The sequence below is a fragment of the Podarcis raffonei genome, chromosome 18, assembly GCF_027172205.1.
Source record: "Podarcis raffonei isolate rPodRaf1 chromosome 18, rPodRaf1.pri, whole genome shotgun sequence".
Lineage (NCBI taxonomy): Eukaryota > Metazoa > Chordata > Lepidosauria > Squamata > Lacertidae > Podarcis > Podarcis raffonei.
In genome coordinates this window covers 7901546-7917750 of record NC_070619.1, presented here as the reverse complement: position 1 = coordinate 7917750, position 16205 = coordinate 7901546, and the positions used below count along the sequence as shown (strand labels likewise).

General features: G+C 48.3%; 1 protein-coding gene across 2 annotated transcripts in view; it reads right to left on the bottom strand.

Moving 5' to 3' along the window:
• CERS4 (ceramide synthase 4) overlaps window positions 1–16205 on the bottom strand; it is a 100890-nt gene that overhangs the window by 24447 nt on the left and 60238 nt on the right. For both annotated transcript variants that reach the window (XM_053372352.1, XM_053372353.1), the window contains exon 2: window positions 9320–9493. In XM_053372352.1, the coding sequence (XP_053228327.1) occupies window positions 9320–9492 (173 nt within the window). In that variant the 5' untranslated portion in view covers window position 9493. The remainder of the gene's footprint in view (window positions 1–9319; window positions 9494–16205) is intronic.

Here is a 16205-nt window from a genome sequence, read left to right as displayed (position 1 = left end):
GGAGTCACTACAGGTAGAACGAGGCTTCCTCGCTGTTGTCACAAGTAAAGGTAAAGGACCCCTGGACGGTTAAGTCCAGTCAAAGGCAACTAGGGGGTTGTGGCGCTCATATCGCTTTCAGGCTGAGGGAGCCGGCGTTTGTCCACAGACAGATTTCCGGGTCATGTGGCCAGCAGGAATAAACCACTTCTGGTGCAACGGGACGCCATGATGGAAACCAGAGCACATGGAAACACAATTTACCTTCCCGCCGGACTGGTTTTATCTACTTGCGCTTTGACGTGGTTTCAGACTGCTAGGTTGGCAGGAGCTGGGACAGAGCAACAGGAGCTCACCCCGTCGCGGGGAATCAAACCGTCGACCTTCGGATCCCTGCTCCTGCCAACCTAGCAGTTCGAAAGCACGTCAAAGTGCAAGTAGATAAATAGGTACCACTCCAGTGGGAAGGTAAATGGCGTTTCCGTGCGCCGCTCTGGTTTGCCAGAAGTGGCTTAGTCCTTCTGGCCACATACCCGGAAGCTGTACGCTGGCTCCCTTGGCCAGTAAAGCGAGATGAGCGCCGCAACCTCAGAGTCGGCCACGACTGGACCTAATGGTCAGGGGTCCCTTTACCTTTTACCAGCTCTGTGATTCTGTCCCCTTTCACACGCCCAAAGCCGTTTCCAGAAAACTCTCAATATCCCTCGCCCCCGAAACCCTTTTTGCCTATAAAGCAGCCGCTCTGTAATGGAGCAATTATCTCTCAGAGCGATACTCTCCGGCCTTTATAGAGATAGCTCATCAATAAATACTCATCTGGCTCTTCCTTTAAACCCCGTTGCCCCAGGGACTGGCTGCGCTTACAGAGAAGCAATTTAGCAATGCTTAAATGCAGGCTGTTGCAGCTTAGAAGATGAGGGCGTGAGGTGGAGGCTGGATCCAGTCCAGCACCCGCAAGTTGCAAAAGAGAAGAGGCACTCTGCAGATGCTCAGAGGCAATGAGAGCAGTACATGTGAAAAGGATCTAGGAGTCTTGGTTGACCACGAACTTGACATGAGCCAACAGTGTGATGCGGCAGCTAAAAAAGCCAATGCAATTCTGGACTGCATCAATAGGAGTATAGCATCTAGATCAAGGGAAGTAATAGTGCCACTGTCTTCTGCTCTGGTCAGACCTCACCTGGAGTACCGTGTCCAGTTCTGGGCACCACAGTTCAAGAAGGACACTGACAAACTGGAACGTGTCCAGAGGAGGGCAACCAAAATGGTCAAAGGCCTGGAAACGATGCCTTATGAGGAACGGCTAAGGGAGCTGGGCATGTTTAGCCTGGAGAAGAGGAGGCTAAGGGGTGATATGATAGCCATGTTCAAATATATAAAAGGATGTCACATAGAGGAGGGAGAAAGGTTGTTTTCTGCTGCTCCAGAGAAGCGGACACGGAGCAATGGATCCAAACTACAAGAAAGAAGATTCCACCTAAACCTTAGGAAGAACTTCCTGAGAGTAAGAGCTGTTTGACAGTGGAATTTGCTGCCAAGGAGTGTGGTGGAGTCTCCTTCTCTGGAGGTCTTTAAGCAGAGGCTTGACAACCATATGTCAGGAGTGCTCTGATGGTGTTTCCTGCTTGGCAGGGGGTTGGACTTGATGGCCCTTGTGGTCTCTTCCAACTCTATGATTCTATGATTCTATGAAAGACGTGGGTTGCAGAGAACTGGGTTCCAATCCCCAACTACCTATAGGAACGTAAGTCCAGCATCCTATTCCTGTGACCACCTCGTGTCCCAAATGCAACATTATGACTGGGGGCAAGTCTTCCCTCTGTAGAAGCTCAGTCCTGGCAAAGAACTCTTAATTATTGGTTCCGTCTAAATCTAAATCCACCTGGTCTACTGCCCTCAGTGACACAAGACCCCCATAAAAGTGCGTGGTCTACAACTGTGCACCAAAAATTCCTCTCCTTTTTTAAAAAAATAATTTTTATTAAGTTTCTTACAGATATAACACATATCACAACAAAAGAAAAACAGAGAAAAAGAAAAAAGACAAATCACAAATATAAACAAAAAATAAAATAAAATAAAAACAAGGTACCTAAATACCTAAACAAGCTAAACAACACAAACTAATTAATTATTTGGACTTCTAACCTTATAAACATATTTTGGGCTTCCTCTGAGCCCTCCCATCTGAATTTCCTTGTAATTAAAATGTAGCAGTTTTCTGGTATCATTTTTTAAAAACACAGTATTCCAATTAAAATAAAATTTCTTAACTTTCCTTTAGGTTCTAAATCTTATTTATTTAATTAACTCCAGGCCTAATCTGGTACTTTCGAGTAATTTCTAATTTTTGATATCACAGTATTTATTCAAATAGTCCTTAAATTTCTTCCACTCTTCTTGGTATTCCTCTTCATTTTGGTCGCGGATTCTTCCAGTAAGGTCAGCCAGCTCCATATATTCCATCGTTTTCATCTGCCATTCTTCCACAGTTGGTAATTCTTGTGTTTTCCATTTCTTGGCTATAAGAATTCGAGCAGCCAAAATTTCCCCTCCTGCGGACTCCACCTACATCAGCTTCTCACTATGGGGTTTATTAAAGCAAAAAAGCTAATTGGACAGCGTATGAAGGACTTAGAGCAAAAGAACAATCTGGCCATTATAAAGAAACTCTGTCCTTGGTATGCCTTTCCCCCCCCTTCTCAGTTTGATTCCCTGGCACCATATTTGTATAAATTGTTGTTTAGTCGTTTAGTCGTGTCCGACTCTTGGTGACCCCCTGGACCAGAGCACACCAGGCACTCCTGTCTTCCACTGCCTACCGCAGTTTGGTCAGACTCATGTTTGTGGCTTCGAGAACACTGTCCCACCACCTCGTCCTCTGTCCTCCCCTTCTCCTTGTGCCCTCCATCTTTCCAAACATCAGGGTCTTTTCCAGGGAGTCTTCTCTTCTCATGAGGTGGCCAAAGTATTAGAGCCTCAGCTTCAGGATCTGTCCTTCCATTGAGCACTCAGGGCTGATTTCCTTCCGAATGGAGAGGTTTGATCTTCTTGCAGTCCATGGGACTCTCAAGAGTCTCCCCCAGCACCAGAATTCAAAAGCATCCATTCTTCGGCGATCAGCCTTCTTTATGGTCCAGCTCTCACTTCCATACATCACTACTGGGAAAACCATAGCTTTAACTATACGGACCTTTGTTGACAAGGTGCATTTTGTACGTTATCCAATTTTAACCGCACTCATTACAAAATGGCTCAAAATTTAAATAAACATAGAAAGGTGGACAATTTCTCATTACAAGTCTTCAGACAACCCCGCTAGTGGTGTTAATTGCTTGCAATAACCTTTCTAATATCGTGTAAATTTGCTGAATTGCAGATCCTGAAGCTGAGGCTGCAATACTTTGGCCACCTCATGAGAAGAGAAGACTCCCTGGAAAAGACCCTGATGTTGGGAAAGATGGAGGGCACAAGGAGAAGGGGACGACAGAGGACGAGATGATTGGATAGTGTTTTCAAAGCTAACAGCATGAGTTTACTAAACTGTGGGAGGCAGTGGAAGACAGGAGGGCCTGGCGTGCTCTGGTCCAGGGGGTAATGAAGAGTCGGACACGACTAAACGACTCAACAACAACAACACCATTTCCCAGAAAGCCTTTACCTCTTTACAAGTCCACCATATGCGGTAGAAGATACCTTCCCTTTCTTTACATTTCTGACGATTCCATGATTCTATGCTACACGGAAAGGGGGCTTTACTGAGAAATCAGAACTGCTGTGGCACAAATGGGGACCTTTTCTGAAGTTGCCAATCTGTTGCGAGTTGCATTTGGTTCTCAAGAGGAGCTGGGAATGAATCATTTTATGGGCTTTTGCTGGAGGCGGTTTTCATGGAGCTTTGGGCTCTCTTTTTATTGCCTGTCGGGTTTTACGGAAAGAACGCGTCACACCGAGGACTCGCAAAGGGTTTTCTGGGGGCGGAGGGAGGATTTGCTGCGGGAACGAAAGCTGCCAGGAGCTCATGCGCCAAGAAATGCAATTCTGCAAAGATGGACGCCCGAGACAAAAATCCTCTTGCCCCATCCGTGATGTCCTTTTCTGATCTTCCCTGTTTAAAAAGATGGTGTAATACAGTGGTACCTCAGGTTAAGAACTTAATTCGTTCTGGAGGTCCGTTCTTAACCTGAAACTGTTCTTAACCTGAGGTACCACTTTAGCTAATGGGGCCTCCCGCTGCCGCTGCACGATCTGTGTTCTCATCCTGAAGCAAAGTTCTTAACCCGAGGTACTATTTCTGGGTTAGTGGAGTCTGTAACCTGAAGTGTCTGTAACCCGAGGTACCACTGTACATGGCTAGGCAAACTAAGGCCTAGGGGCTGGATCCGACCCAATCGCCTTCTAAATCCGGCCCGCGGACGGTCTGGGAATCAGCGTGTTTTTACATGAGTAGAATGTGTCCTTTGATTTAAAATGCATCTCTGGGTTATTTGTGGGGCCTGCCTGGTGTTTTTACATGAGTAGAATGTGTCCTTTTACTGTATTTTTTGCTCTATAAGACTCACTTTTTCCCTCCTAAAAAGTAAGGGGAAAAGTGTGTGCGTCTTATGGAGCGAATGCAGGCTGTGCAGCTATGCCAGAAGCCAGAACAGCAAGAGGGATTGCTGCTTTCACTGCGCAGCGATCCCTCTTGCTGTTCTGGCTTCTGAGATTCAGAATATTTTTTTTCTTGTTTTCCTCCTCCAAAAACTAGGTGCGTCTTATAGTCTGGTGCGTGTTATAGAGCAAAAAATACAGCATTTAAAATGCATCTCTGGGTTATTTGTGGGGCACAGGAATCCATTCATATTCTTTTCAAAGTATAGTCCGGCCCCCCACAAGGTCTGAGGGACAGTGGACTGGCCGCCTGCTGAAAACATTTGCTGACCCCTGGTGTAATAGATCTCTGGCAGACATTTCCAGGCGGTCAACCGCAATCAGCAGGCAGATCTTGGGGTGATTGCTGTCGATCGCGGGACCTATATTTCTGTGCGTGGCGTGTTGGCAATCTTTTCTTCCCTGGCAGCCGGCGGCAGAGGTGCGTGTGATTGACAGGGCTGGAGTTTAGGGTGAGTGGAGTTTTGCACCCCCCCCCCCAATAAAAAGATCAACAACTCTTTCCACCCACCACCCCACGCACGCTCCTTCTCTGTCCCTGGGTAGATAACTGCCTTTTCTACTGGGAGTAGATGGCAGTATCTTGAGAGCTGGACGTGCCTGATCTATGGTATTAAATGTTTAGTAATATTAGGCTTTAATTAGGACTCGTATGTTCTAACTGGGAGAGAAGACTGCCTTGATGTGACCTCGATAGGGATTTGTGGTGTTTAATTAGTATCTATGCATAAGGACTATGGGGGGTTGGGCTGGGTGTTCGCCAGTATGCGGATGATACCCAGCTCTACCTCTCCTTTAAATCGGAACCAGTGAAGGCGGTGAAGGTCCTGTGTGAGTGCCTGGAGGCGGCTGGAGGATGGATGGCGGCTAACAGATTGAGGTTGAATCCTGACAAGACAAAAGTGCTGTTTCTGGGGGACAGGGGGCAGGCAGGAGTGGAGGACTCCCTGGTCTTGAATGGGGTAACTGTGCCCCTGAAGGACCAGGTGCGCAGGCTGGGAGTCATTCTGGACTCACAGCTGTCCATGGAGGCACAGGTCCATTCTGCATCCAGGGCAGCTGTCTACCAACTGTATCTGGTACGCAGGACGAGACCCTCCCTGCCCACAGACTGTCTCCTCACGAGTGGTGCATGCTCTGGCTATCTCCCGCTTGGACTACTGCAATGCGCTCTACGTGGGTCTACCTTTGAAGGTGACTCGGAAATGACAACTAATCCAGAATATTTGGGTACGAGAGCCAACTTAATGCCAACATATTTCACATCTGGCAACCAATGTGGCCCTTTGTTTCAGATAATACATAGGTTGTTGTTGTTTAGCTGTTCAGTCGTGTCCGACTCTTCGTGACCCCCTGGACCAGAGCACACCAGGCACTCCTGTCTTCCACTGCCTCCCACAGCTTGGTCACACTCATGATTTTGACCAATACATAGGTAAACGAGTCTAAAAAGGCCGGGTACACAAATTTTCACGACCCTCTAGCGGCTATGGTGGCTCGTTTACCAGAAGTCATTTACGGTCATACCTTGGTAGCTGAACGGAATCCGTTCTGGGAGTCCATTCAACTTCCAAAACGTTCAAAAACCAAACTGCAGTTTCTAATTGGCTGCAGGAAGCTCCTGCAGCCAATTGGAAGCCGCGGAAGCCCCGCCGGACGTTCGGCTTCCGAAAGAACGTTCACAAACCGGAACACTCACTTCCGGGTTTGCGCCGTTCGGGAACCAAAACGTTCAACTGCTAAGGCGTTTTTCAACCAAGGTATACCTGATTCTGACCAAACTAAACCTTCTAGTATGGTTTTTAGAGTCTGATGTTTTATATGTGTTGGAAGCCACTGAGAGCGGCTGGGGCAACCCAGACAGATGGGCAGGGTATAAATAATAAAATTATTACCTACGGGACCGCCTCTCCCGGTATGCCCCACTGAGGACCTTAAGGTCCACAAATGACAACACCTTGGAGGTCCCAAGTCGCAAAGTGGTTAGATTGGTCTCAACTAGGGCCAGGGCCTTTTCAGTACTGGCCCCAACTTGGTGGAACGCTCTGTCACAAGAGACTAGGGCCCTGCGGGACTTGACATCTTTCCACAGGGCCTGCAAGACAGAGCTGTTCCGCTTGGCCTTTGGTTTGGACTCAGTCTGACCCTTATGTCTTCCCTCCCCTTACGGTTTTGATCTATGGGCTACTTTTAAAATGAGGCTGCTTTTTAAATTGCATTTTAACCTGTATTTTAAATTGGTTCCCCCCCCCCCCGCATTATGTTTATAATGTAATTTTACTGGTGTTAGCCGCCCTGAGCCCGGCTCTGGCCGGGGAGAGCGGGGTTTAAATAAAAATTATTATTATTATTATTGCTACTACTATTAGTTGTGTTGTTGTTGCTGTTGTTGTTTAGTCATTTAGTCGTGTCTGCCTCTTGGTGACCCCCTGGACCAGAGCACGCCAGGCACTCCTGTCTTCCACTGCCTCCCGCAGTTTGGTCAAACTCATGCTGGTAGCTTCGAGAACACTGTCCCACCATCTCCTCCTCTGTCGTCCCCTTCTCCTTGTGCCCTCCATCTTTCCCAACATCAGGGTCTTTTCCAGGGAGTCTTCTCTTCTCCTGAGGTGGCCAAAGTCTTGGAGCCTCAGCTTCAGGATCTGTCCTTCCAGTGAGCACTCAGGGCTGATTTCCTTCAGAATGGAGAGGTTTGATCTTCTCTCAGTCCATGGGACTCTCAAGAGTCTCCTCCAGCACCAGAATTCAAAAGCATCCATTCCTCGTCGATCAGCCTTCTTTATGGTCCAGCTCTCACTTGCGTACATCACCGCTGGGAAAACCATAGCTTTAACTATACGGACCTTTGTTGGCAAGGTGATGTCTCTGCTTTACCTCAGGTTAAGTACTTAATTTATTCTGGAGGTCCGTTCTTAATCTGAAACTGTTCTTAACCTGAAGCACTACTTTAGCTAATGGGGCCTCCTGCTGCTGCCGCGCCACCAGAGCACGATTTCTGTTCTCATCCTGAAGCAAAGTTCTTAACCTGAAGCACTATTTCTGGGTTAGCGGAGTCTGTAACCTGAAGTGTCTGTAACCTGAAGCGTATGTAACCGGAGGTACCACTGTATATTTTGCTTTAGGAGGCTTGGTTTGGATGAGACAGCTCTGCAACTGGGGCTTAAACATGCCATGGAAAATCATCACCTTGGCTGCGAAGTGTGGGTGACTGGGTAAGCTTCATTGGGGTGCAGAACAGAGTGTACCCCAGTTCTCCAGGCTTCCATAGGACCGCTTGTAAATAAACAGTTTGGGAACGCTTGGCTATCCGTGCCTTGCGGAAATCATGGACAGCAAGTTGTGGCACGACTCCTCACAGGCCAGGAATGTTTAGGAATGCTGGCGGTTAACCAAACTTCGGCTTCAAAGGTTCTTTAGTCCCTGGAAACATCACTTTTGAATCTGGATGCCCACAAAAGCCAGAATTTCACCTTCTTGAGATAAAACCAGGTCGTGCAGAACAGGATCTGTCACGGGGACGCCTGCAGGGGTGTTTTGGGACTCTGTCAGAGGCCTTGATAGTCAGACTATCCTCCACCAGGGCCAGGGCCTTCTCAGTGATGGCTCCGACCTGGTGAAATGCTCTGTCCCAGGAGACCAGGGCCCTGCAGGATTTAACCTCCTTCTGTTGGGCCTGTAAGACAGAGCTATTCCGCCTGGCCTTTAATTTGAATTCAGCCTGATCTTTTATTTCCCTTCTCTTCCCTTCCCCTCCCCTTTTATGAAGATCACCCGCTCTGAGACCCCACAGCTAATTCTCCCCTGGCCTCCTCGCTGGCCCAAGTAGGACCAATTCAGCCAGCTAGCCCTGGGGATTATCTAATTGATTTTGGAATTTTATGGTTATTTGTGTTTTTATACTTTATTTTATACGGCTTTTATAATTAAGTGTTTTAAAGTGTTTAAAATTTGTTGTTGGGGATGCGGGTGGCGCTGTGGGTTAAACCACAGAGCCTAGGACTTGCTGATCAGAAGGTTGGCGGTTGAGCTCCCGTTGCTCGGTCCCTGCTCCTGCCAACCTAGCAGTTCGAAAGCACGTCAAAGTGCAAGTAGATAAATAGGTACCGCTCCGGCGGGAAGGTAAACGGCGTTTCCGTGCGCTGCTCTGGTTCTCCAGAAGCGGCTTAGTCCGGCTGGCCACATGACCTGGAAGCTGTACGCCAGCTCCCTCGGCCAGTAAAGTGAGATGAGCGCCGCAACCCCAGTCGGCCATGACTGGACCTAATGGACAGGGGTCCCTTTACCTTTACCCCTGAACATAAGGGACACAGGTGGCGCTGTGGGTTAAACCACAGAGCCTAGGGCTTGCCTATCAGAAGGTCAGTGGTTCGAATCCCCGCGACGGGATGAGCTCCCGTTGCTCGGTCCCTGCTCCTGCCAACCTAGCACGTCAAAGTGCAAATAGATAAATAGGTACCACTCTGGTGGGAAGGTAAACGGCATTTCTGTGCGCTGCTCTGGTTTGCCAGAAGCGGCTTAGTCATGCTGGCCACATGACCCGGAAGTTGCACGCCGGCTCCCTCGGCCAATAAAGCGAGATGAGCGCCGCAACCCCAGAGTCGGCCACGACTGGACCTAATGGTCAGGGGTCCCTTTACCTTTACCTTAAGCATGGAGGCTTGTCAGAGCTTCCTTCTATTTAACGTACCTTTCAAAGAAGAAGCGGATCACCACAAGCAGGAGGGCCAAGGGCAGGCTCAGCAAGAGGTGGCGGGGCTGAGGGTAGCTGATCTCTTCTGTCTCCTTCATGTCCTCCCAAGTGATCCCTGGCGGGAGCCAGTATTCGTGGCGCCAAATCCATTCGGTCACTGGTAGCACCATCCTGGACGCAGAAGAGGAAAGAGAGAACGAGGTGAGAGGGAGACAATGGTGAAAATATGTGGCGAGGCAGCGTGGTGTAGTGGTTAGAGAGCAGGGTTCAACTCCCCCATTTGGCCACAAAGTTCGCTCCTTACCTTTACAGAGGGAGAAGGACCCCGATATAATAATAATTTATAATAATAATTTATTATTTATACCCCACCCATCTGGCTGAGTTTCCCCAGCCACTCTGGGCAGCTTCCAATCGAGTGTTAAAAACAATACAGCTATATTTCCTCAACGCCTTCAAGGCATATCTTCACCCCTTTGGGAAACTTGAAAGTCAATACTTTCACATACAGTGGTGTCTCGGTTCTCAAACTTAATCTGTTCCGGAAGTCTGTTCCAAAACCAAAGCGTTCCAAAACCAAGGCGTGCTTTCCCATAGAAAGTAATGCAAAACGGATTAATCTGTTCCAGGCTTTTAAAAACAATCCCTAAAACAGCAATTGAACACGAATTTTACTATCTAATGAGACCATTGATCCATAAAATGAAAGCAGTAATCAATGTACTGTGCTATAAAATAAATAACACAGTATTGTAGTGGATAAAAATTAAAGTTATTTTTTTTCTTATCTGCACTGATGATAGTCATTGTTTGGACGGGGGGCTTTTATCCTTTTCCACAGTCACTCATGCAATCAGTAGCTGAACTGGGTTCCAAACAGTCACAAAAACAAATGAACCGAAAAAGCCTCAAAAACGCAAAACAAATAGCAAAAAACAAAAGTGCCAAACTTAATCCGTTCCGGAAGTCCGTTTGACTTCCGAAATGTTCGGAAACCAAGGCGCAGCTTCTGATTGGTGCAGGCGCCCTGGAAACAATAGCTGACAGCTGCATCGGATGTTTGGTTTCCGAAAAACGTTCGAAAACAGGAACACTCACTTCCAGGAACCAAGGCGTTTGAGAACCAAGGTACCACTGTATATCTGTTTTGGGCAGCAAAACTGTTGCCACACCCTGTTTTGGAGCGAATCGGACCAGGTTTGGGTTTGGGGTGATAGCTATGAGGCTTGACTTCCAATCGCTAACTTGGTCGGGTGCTGCAAAACAACCACAACAGTTTGGCACATGCGAAAGGCTGGGCTGGATGAATCCCTAGCCGGAATTAAGATTGCCGGAAGAAATATCAACAACCTCAGATATGCAGATGATACAACCTTGATGGCAGAAAGTGAGGAGGAATTAAAGAACCTTTTAATGAGGGTGAAAGAGGAGAGTGCAAAATATGGTTTGAAGCTCAACATCAAAAAAACGAAGATCATGGCCACTGGTCCCATCACCTCCTGGCAAATAGAAGGGGAAGAAATGGAGGCAGTGAGAGATTTTACTTTCTTGGGCTCCATGATCAGTGCAGATGGTGACATCAGCAACAAAATTAAAAGACGCCTGCTTCTTGGGAGAAAAGCAATGGCAAACCTAGACAGCATCTTGAAAAGCAGGGATATCACCTTGCCAACAAAGGTCTGTATAGTAAAAGCTATGATTTTCCCAGTAGTGATGTATGGAAGTGAGAGCTGGACCATAAAGAAGGCTGATCGCCGAAGAATGGATGCTTTTGAATTCTGGTGCTGGAGGAGACTCTTGAGAGTCCCATGGACTGCAAGAAGATCAAACCTCTCCATTCTGAAGGAAATCAGCCCTGAGTGCTCACTGGAAGGACAGATCCTGAAGCTGAGGCTCCAAGACTTTGGCCACCTCATGAGAAGAGAAGACTCCCTGGAAAAGACCCTGATGCTGGGAAAGATGGAGGGCACAAGGAGAAGGGGACGACAGAGGACGAGATGGTGGGACAGTGTTCTCGAAGCTACCAGCATGAGTTTGACCAAACTGCGGGAGGCAGTGGAAGACAGGAGGGCCTGGCGTGCTCTGGTCCAGGGGGTCACGAAGAGGCGGACAGGACTATGCGACTAAACAACAACAACAGGAGAGGGTTCCAAATTTTGGGAAGATGGAGCAAGCTCGTCTCCTCCTGCTCCTGGAAGGTAGGACTCAAACCAAGGGCTTCGAGTTACAAGAAAGGAGAAGCCGACTAAACATTGGGGGGGGGGACTTTCTGGTGATTTAAGAAGGGCGGTAAGAGCCATTCATTAGTGGAACGGTCTCCCTCGGGAGAAGGTGAGGAACGATGGAGGTTTTTAACAGCATCAGATCAAGATCAGAAAGTCCAGTACTGCAAAATTCAGGTTTGTGTTCAGAGAAGCGTCCCTCAGTCCACTTCAATGGATGATAAACTGGTTCTGTCTAGATGTGCATCCTTCTCTCTCTTTCCAGCGCCTTGCGGAAAGGCTACTGTATTCCTTATCTTCACCCCCCACACCAAACCACACTTGATAATTTGAAATAGCAAAATCAGCTTTGTTCGTTACTTAACCGCAGGCTGTTTGTATACAAGCCCAGCTCCTGTAACAGGACATTTAAAAATTCGAATGCCGTTCCTTTGAAAACAAAACTAAGGCAGAGACCTTTTCTGTAGGCCCCACCTGTTGGTATTAAATGCAATTATAATGGCAAGCTGGCTTCCAGACAACGGAGGACGTGTTCGCGATGCACGTCGCAATGAATGCAAAGGAACAAACCACAAACAACATTTCATACGGAGACTGCAACAGAGAATCGGGAGAACTTGGCTCTGCAGCAACTCACAAGGCACTCGGGAGAATGGTTGCTATTAAGGCTTGGAGAAAGAATCATGGAATCACAGAATTATAGAATTGAAAGGGACCCTGACGATCATTTAATCCTACCCTCTGCAATGCAGGAATATGCAGCTGTCCCACACGGAGATCGTGTTGTTTCAGGTTATCATCCTTGAGGTGGTAAAAGTTTCTGTTTATCATCAGTGGGGTGGTAAAAAGGATGATTGGCGGCTGCATTCACTTCCGCTCCCGGAAGACTCCTGAATATCTCTTCACTCCCCACACCAAAAATAAAAAATTCAGCACACACAGTCGTACCTTGGCTCTTGAATGCCTTGTTAGTAAAGGTAAAGGGACCCCTGACCGTTAAGTCCTGTTGCGGACGACTCTGGGGTTGCGGCGCTCATCTCGCTTTATTGGCCGAGGGAGCCGGCGTACAGCTTCCGGGTCATGTGGCCAGCAGGACTAAGCCGCTTCTGGCGAACCAGAGCAGCGCACGGAAATGCCGTTTACCTTCCCGCTAGAGCGGTACCTATTTATTTACTTGCACTTTGACGTGCTTCGAACTGCTAGGTTGGCAGGAGCAGGGACCGAGCAACGGGAGCTCACCCCGTCGTTGCGGGGATTCGAACCACCGACCTTCTGATCGGCAAGCCCTAGGCTCTGTGGCTTAACCCACAGCGTCACCTGCGTCCCTGAATGCCTTGTTACTCGTACGTTTTGGCTCCCAAACGCCGAAAGTGTTCCTGTTTCTGAACGTTTTTGGGAGGCAGAACTTCCTGCAGCCCATCGGAAGCCGAACCTTGATTTTGAACATTTTCAGAAGTCGAACGGACTTCTGGGGACGGATTACATTCACGAACCAAGGTACGGCTGCAGTTTGTTTTCCTGAGCTGCAAACGGCGGACACTTTGAGGATGGAACCGATATCATGAAACAGACTTCAAACCGGTTTTGGATGATATCTTTTTGGGGGAAAAGAGGTGCCAGAACTCACCAAGATTGCTTCCCTTGTTCTTTGAGAATGGCAACTGTGCCCACCTGAGAGGTGCCGGAACTGAGTTTCGGTGAGATCCAGCTGAAAAAAAGCGCTGGATATATCAATATCCAGCCCTAATGGGTGGAGTGGATAATTCTGCTTTCTTTCGTCAGCAGGTACATTTGGATCCATCCCTCTCAGCACAGCAATGAGGAAACAGACATATGCTTCTACAAAGGAGGTTGGCCGCACATTCGCAGGGAAACCAAAATGCTTGTTTACAAAGCTATTGCACCACCAAAATTACTGCATGCTTGTGAAACATGGACCAGTAAAAACGCCATCTCCAACTCCTCGAAAGATTCCATCAACAGTGTCTCTGAAAATTTTTACACATCACTTGGGAAGACAGGCGAACTAATGCCAGTGTACTGGAAGATGCAAAGATCACCAATGTTGAAGCAATGATTCTTCAACATCAACTTCGTTGGACTGGACATGTTGTTCGGATGCCTGTTTATCGTCTTCCAAAGCAACTACTCTATTCTGAACTTAAAAATGGAAAGCGCAGTGGTGGCGGTCAACAAAAGAGGCTTAAAGACTCTCTCAAGGCAAATCTTTAAAAAATGTAGTACAGTGGTACCTCTGGTTGCAAATGGGATCTGTTCCGGAGGCCCATTCGCAACATGAGCAGAACACAACCCGTGTCTGCGCATGTGCGGGTCACGATTCGCCGCTTCTGCACATGCGCGTGACGTCATTTTGAGTGTCTGCGACCCCCAGAAGTAATCCATTCTGGTACTTCCGGGTCGCCACGGGACACAACCTGAAAATGCTCAACCTGAAGCAAACGTAACATAAGGTATGACTGTATAAACACCGACAACTGGGGAACACTGGCCTGTGGGCGCTCCAATGGGAGAACAGCCTTTACCAAAGGTGTCGTGGGCTTTGAAGACACTCGAACTCAGGACGCAAGGGAGAAACGCGCTAAGAGGAAGGCACACTTGGCAAACCCTCACCGGGATCAACTCCCACCTGGAAACCTATGTCCCCACTGCAGAAGGACGTGTGGATCCAGAATTGGCCTCCACAGTCACTTACGGACTCATTGTTAAAACCGTGTTTATGGGAGACAATCTTACTTGGCTACAAGGGATCGCTGAAGAAGAAGAAGAAAGAAGAAGCATGTAAGGCAACAGTAGCCTGTTTGGCTTCCATTCAGAGGGAACACCCAGCCCAGCGACAAAATGCAAAAATGCAGAACAGTCCGTGAGGCTCCCCTTAAGCAGCGCCGTTCTTTGGGAATTACACCCACAGGAAAGCAAAGCTTTTCTCGTCACAACCTCCTGACATTTTCCCTGCGGTTGTGATTCAGCCAGCAAGGGTGAGTGGGTGGGTGGCAGGGCCACGAAAGCTCAGCGAAGGTTGATCGCCATGAATGGGGGAGGGATCAAGTTTCCAGCATGTCTCCCTTTGAGGTGGATTTCCGAGCCTTGAGTCATCACATCTGGCCTCGCTCCAAATTTCCAGCGTTATTTTGGAACACGACAGAGAGCATCGCTTGATGCAAGGCCATGGGCGTACGGGACTTGCTTCCCTTTCTCCCTGCTTGCCATCAAAACACCCTCCGACATTTCTCCGATGAAAATAAGGACAGCCTATTCCATCCCCTCCAACAGTTCTCTGATAAAAGCAGAGACATTCCTGCCAACACTTCTCCGATGAAAACCTTCCACATGCAAGGTTAAACCACAGAGCCTAGGACTTGCCGATCAGAAGGTCAGCAGTTCAAATCCCCGCGACGGGGTGAGCTCCCGTTGCTCGGTCCCGGCTCCTGCCAACCTAGCAGTTCGAAAGCACGTCAAAGCGCAAGTAGATAAATAGGTACCGCTCCAGCGGGAAGGTAAATGTCGTTTCCGTGCGCTGCTCTGGTTCACCAGAAACGGCTTAGTCATGCTGGCCACATGACCACATGAGCCAGCTGTACGCCGGCTCCCTTGGCCAATAAAGTGAGATGAGCGCCGCAACCCCAGAGTCAGTCACGACTGGACCTAATGGTCAGGGGTCCCTTTACCTTTATTCCACATGCTCCCAACAATTCTCCGATGCAAATAAGGACATCCTAAGGAAAAGCGGGACATTCTGAGATAAAATCAGAAACCGGGGCAGCAGCTAGACTGGGGACTGGGAGCGGCCGCCAAGACCATATAACACTGGTCCTGAAAGACTTCCATTGGCTCCCAGTATGTTTCCAAGCACAATTCAAAGTGTTGGTGCTGACCTTGAAAGCCCTAAATGGCCTGGGCCCAGTATACCTGAAGGAGCATCATCCAGCCCGGACACTGAGGTCCAGCTCCGAGGGCCTTCTGGCGGTTCCCTCCCTGCAAGAAGCAAGGTTACAGGGAACCAGGCAGAGGGCCTTCTCGGTGGTGGCTCCCTCCCTGTGGAAAGCCCTCCCATCAGATGTCAAGGAAATAAACAACTACCTGACTTTTAGAAGACATCTGAAGGCAGCCCTGTTGAGGGAAGTTTTTAACGTTTGACGTTTTATCGTGTTTTTAATATTCTGTTGGGAGCCACCCACAGTGGCTGGGGAAACCCAGGCAGATGAGCAGGGTAAATAAATATTATTATTATCTGTAAATCCAGGACTGTCCGTGGAAAATAAGGGCACTTGGAAGGTCTGAAATATTTGGCACTTTGCAGCACTTTGACAGCCCATCTCTCACTTTGGGGCTGTCCACGTTCCCGATGTTTCTGGCTCCAATATCATAGAACTGTAGAGTTGGAAGGGACCTCAAGAGTCATTTAGTCTAACCCGCTTCTATGCAGGAATCTCTTGCCCAGAGCGGGACTCAAACCCAAGACCCAGGAGGTGCTGACTCAGAGAAGGCCACCCAACGTGGCTGGGGTTCGGCTACCCTGATCGGCCTATGAGATACCAATGTGTGACGCACAATGAGTTAGGGAACAGCCCATTAAATTGCCAAAGGTATGTGCCTGATTGGCATACATTTAACTCCATTAATCGCAGACAATAATCTTTGCT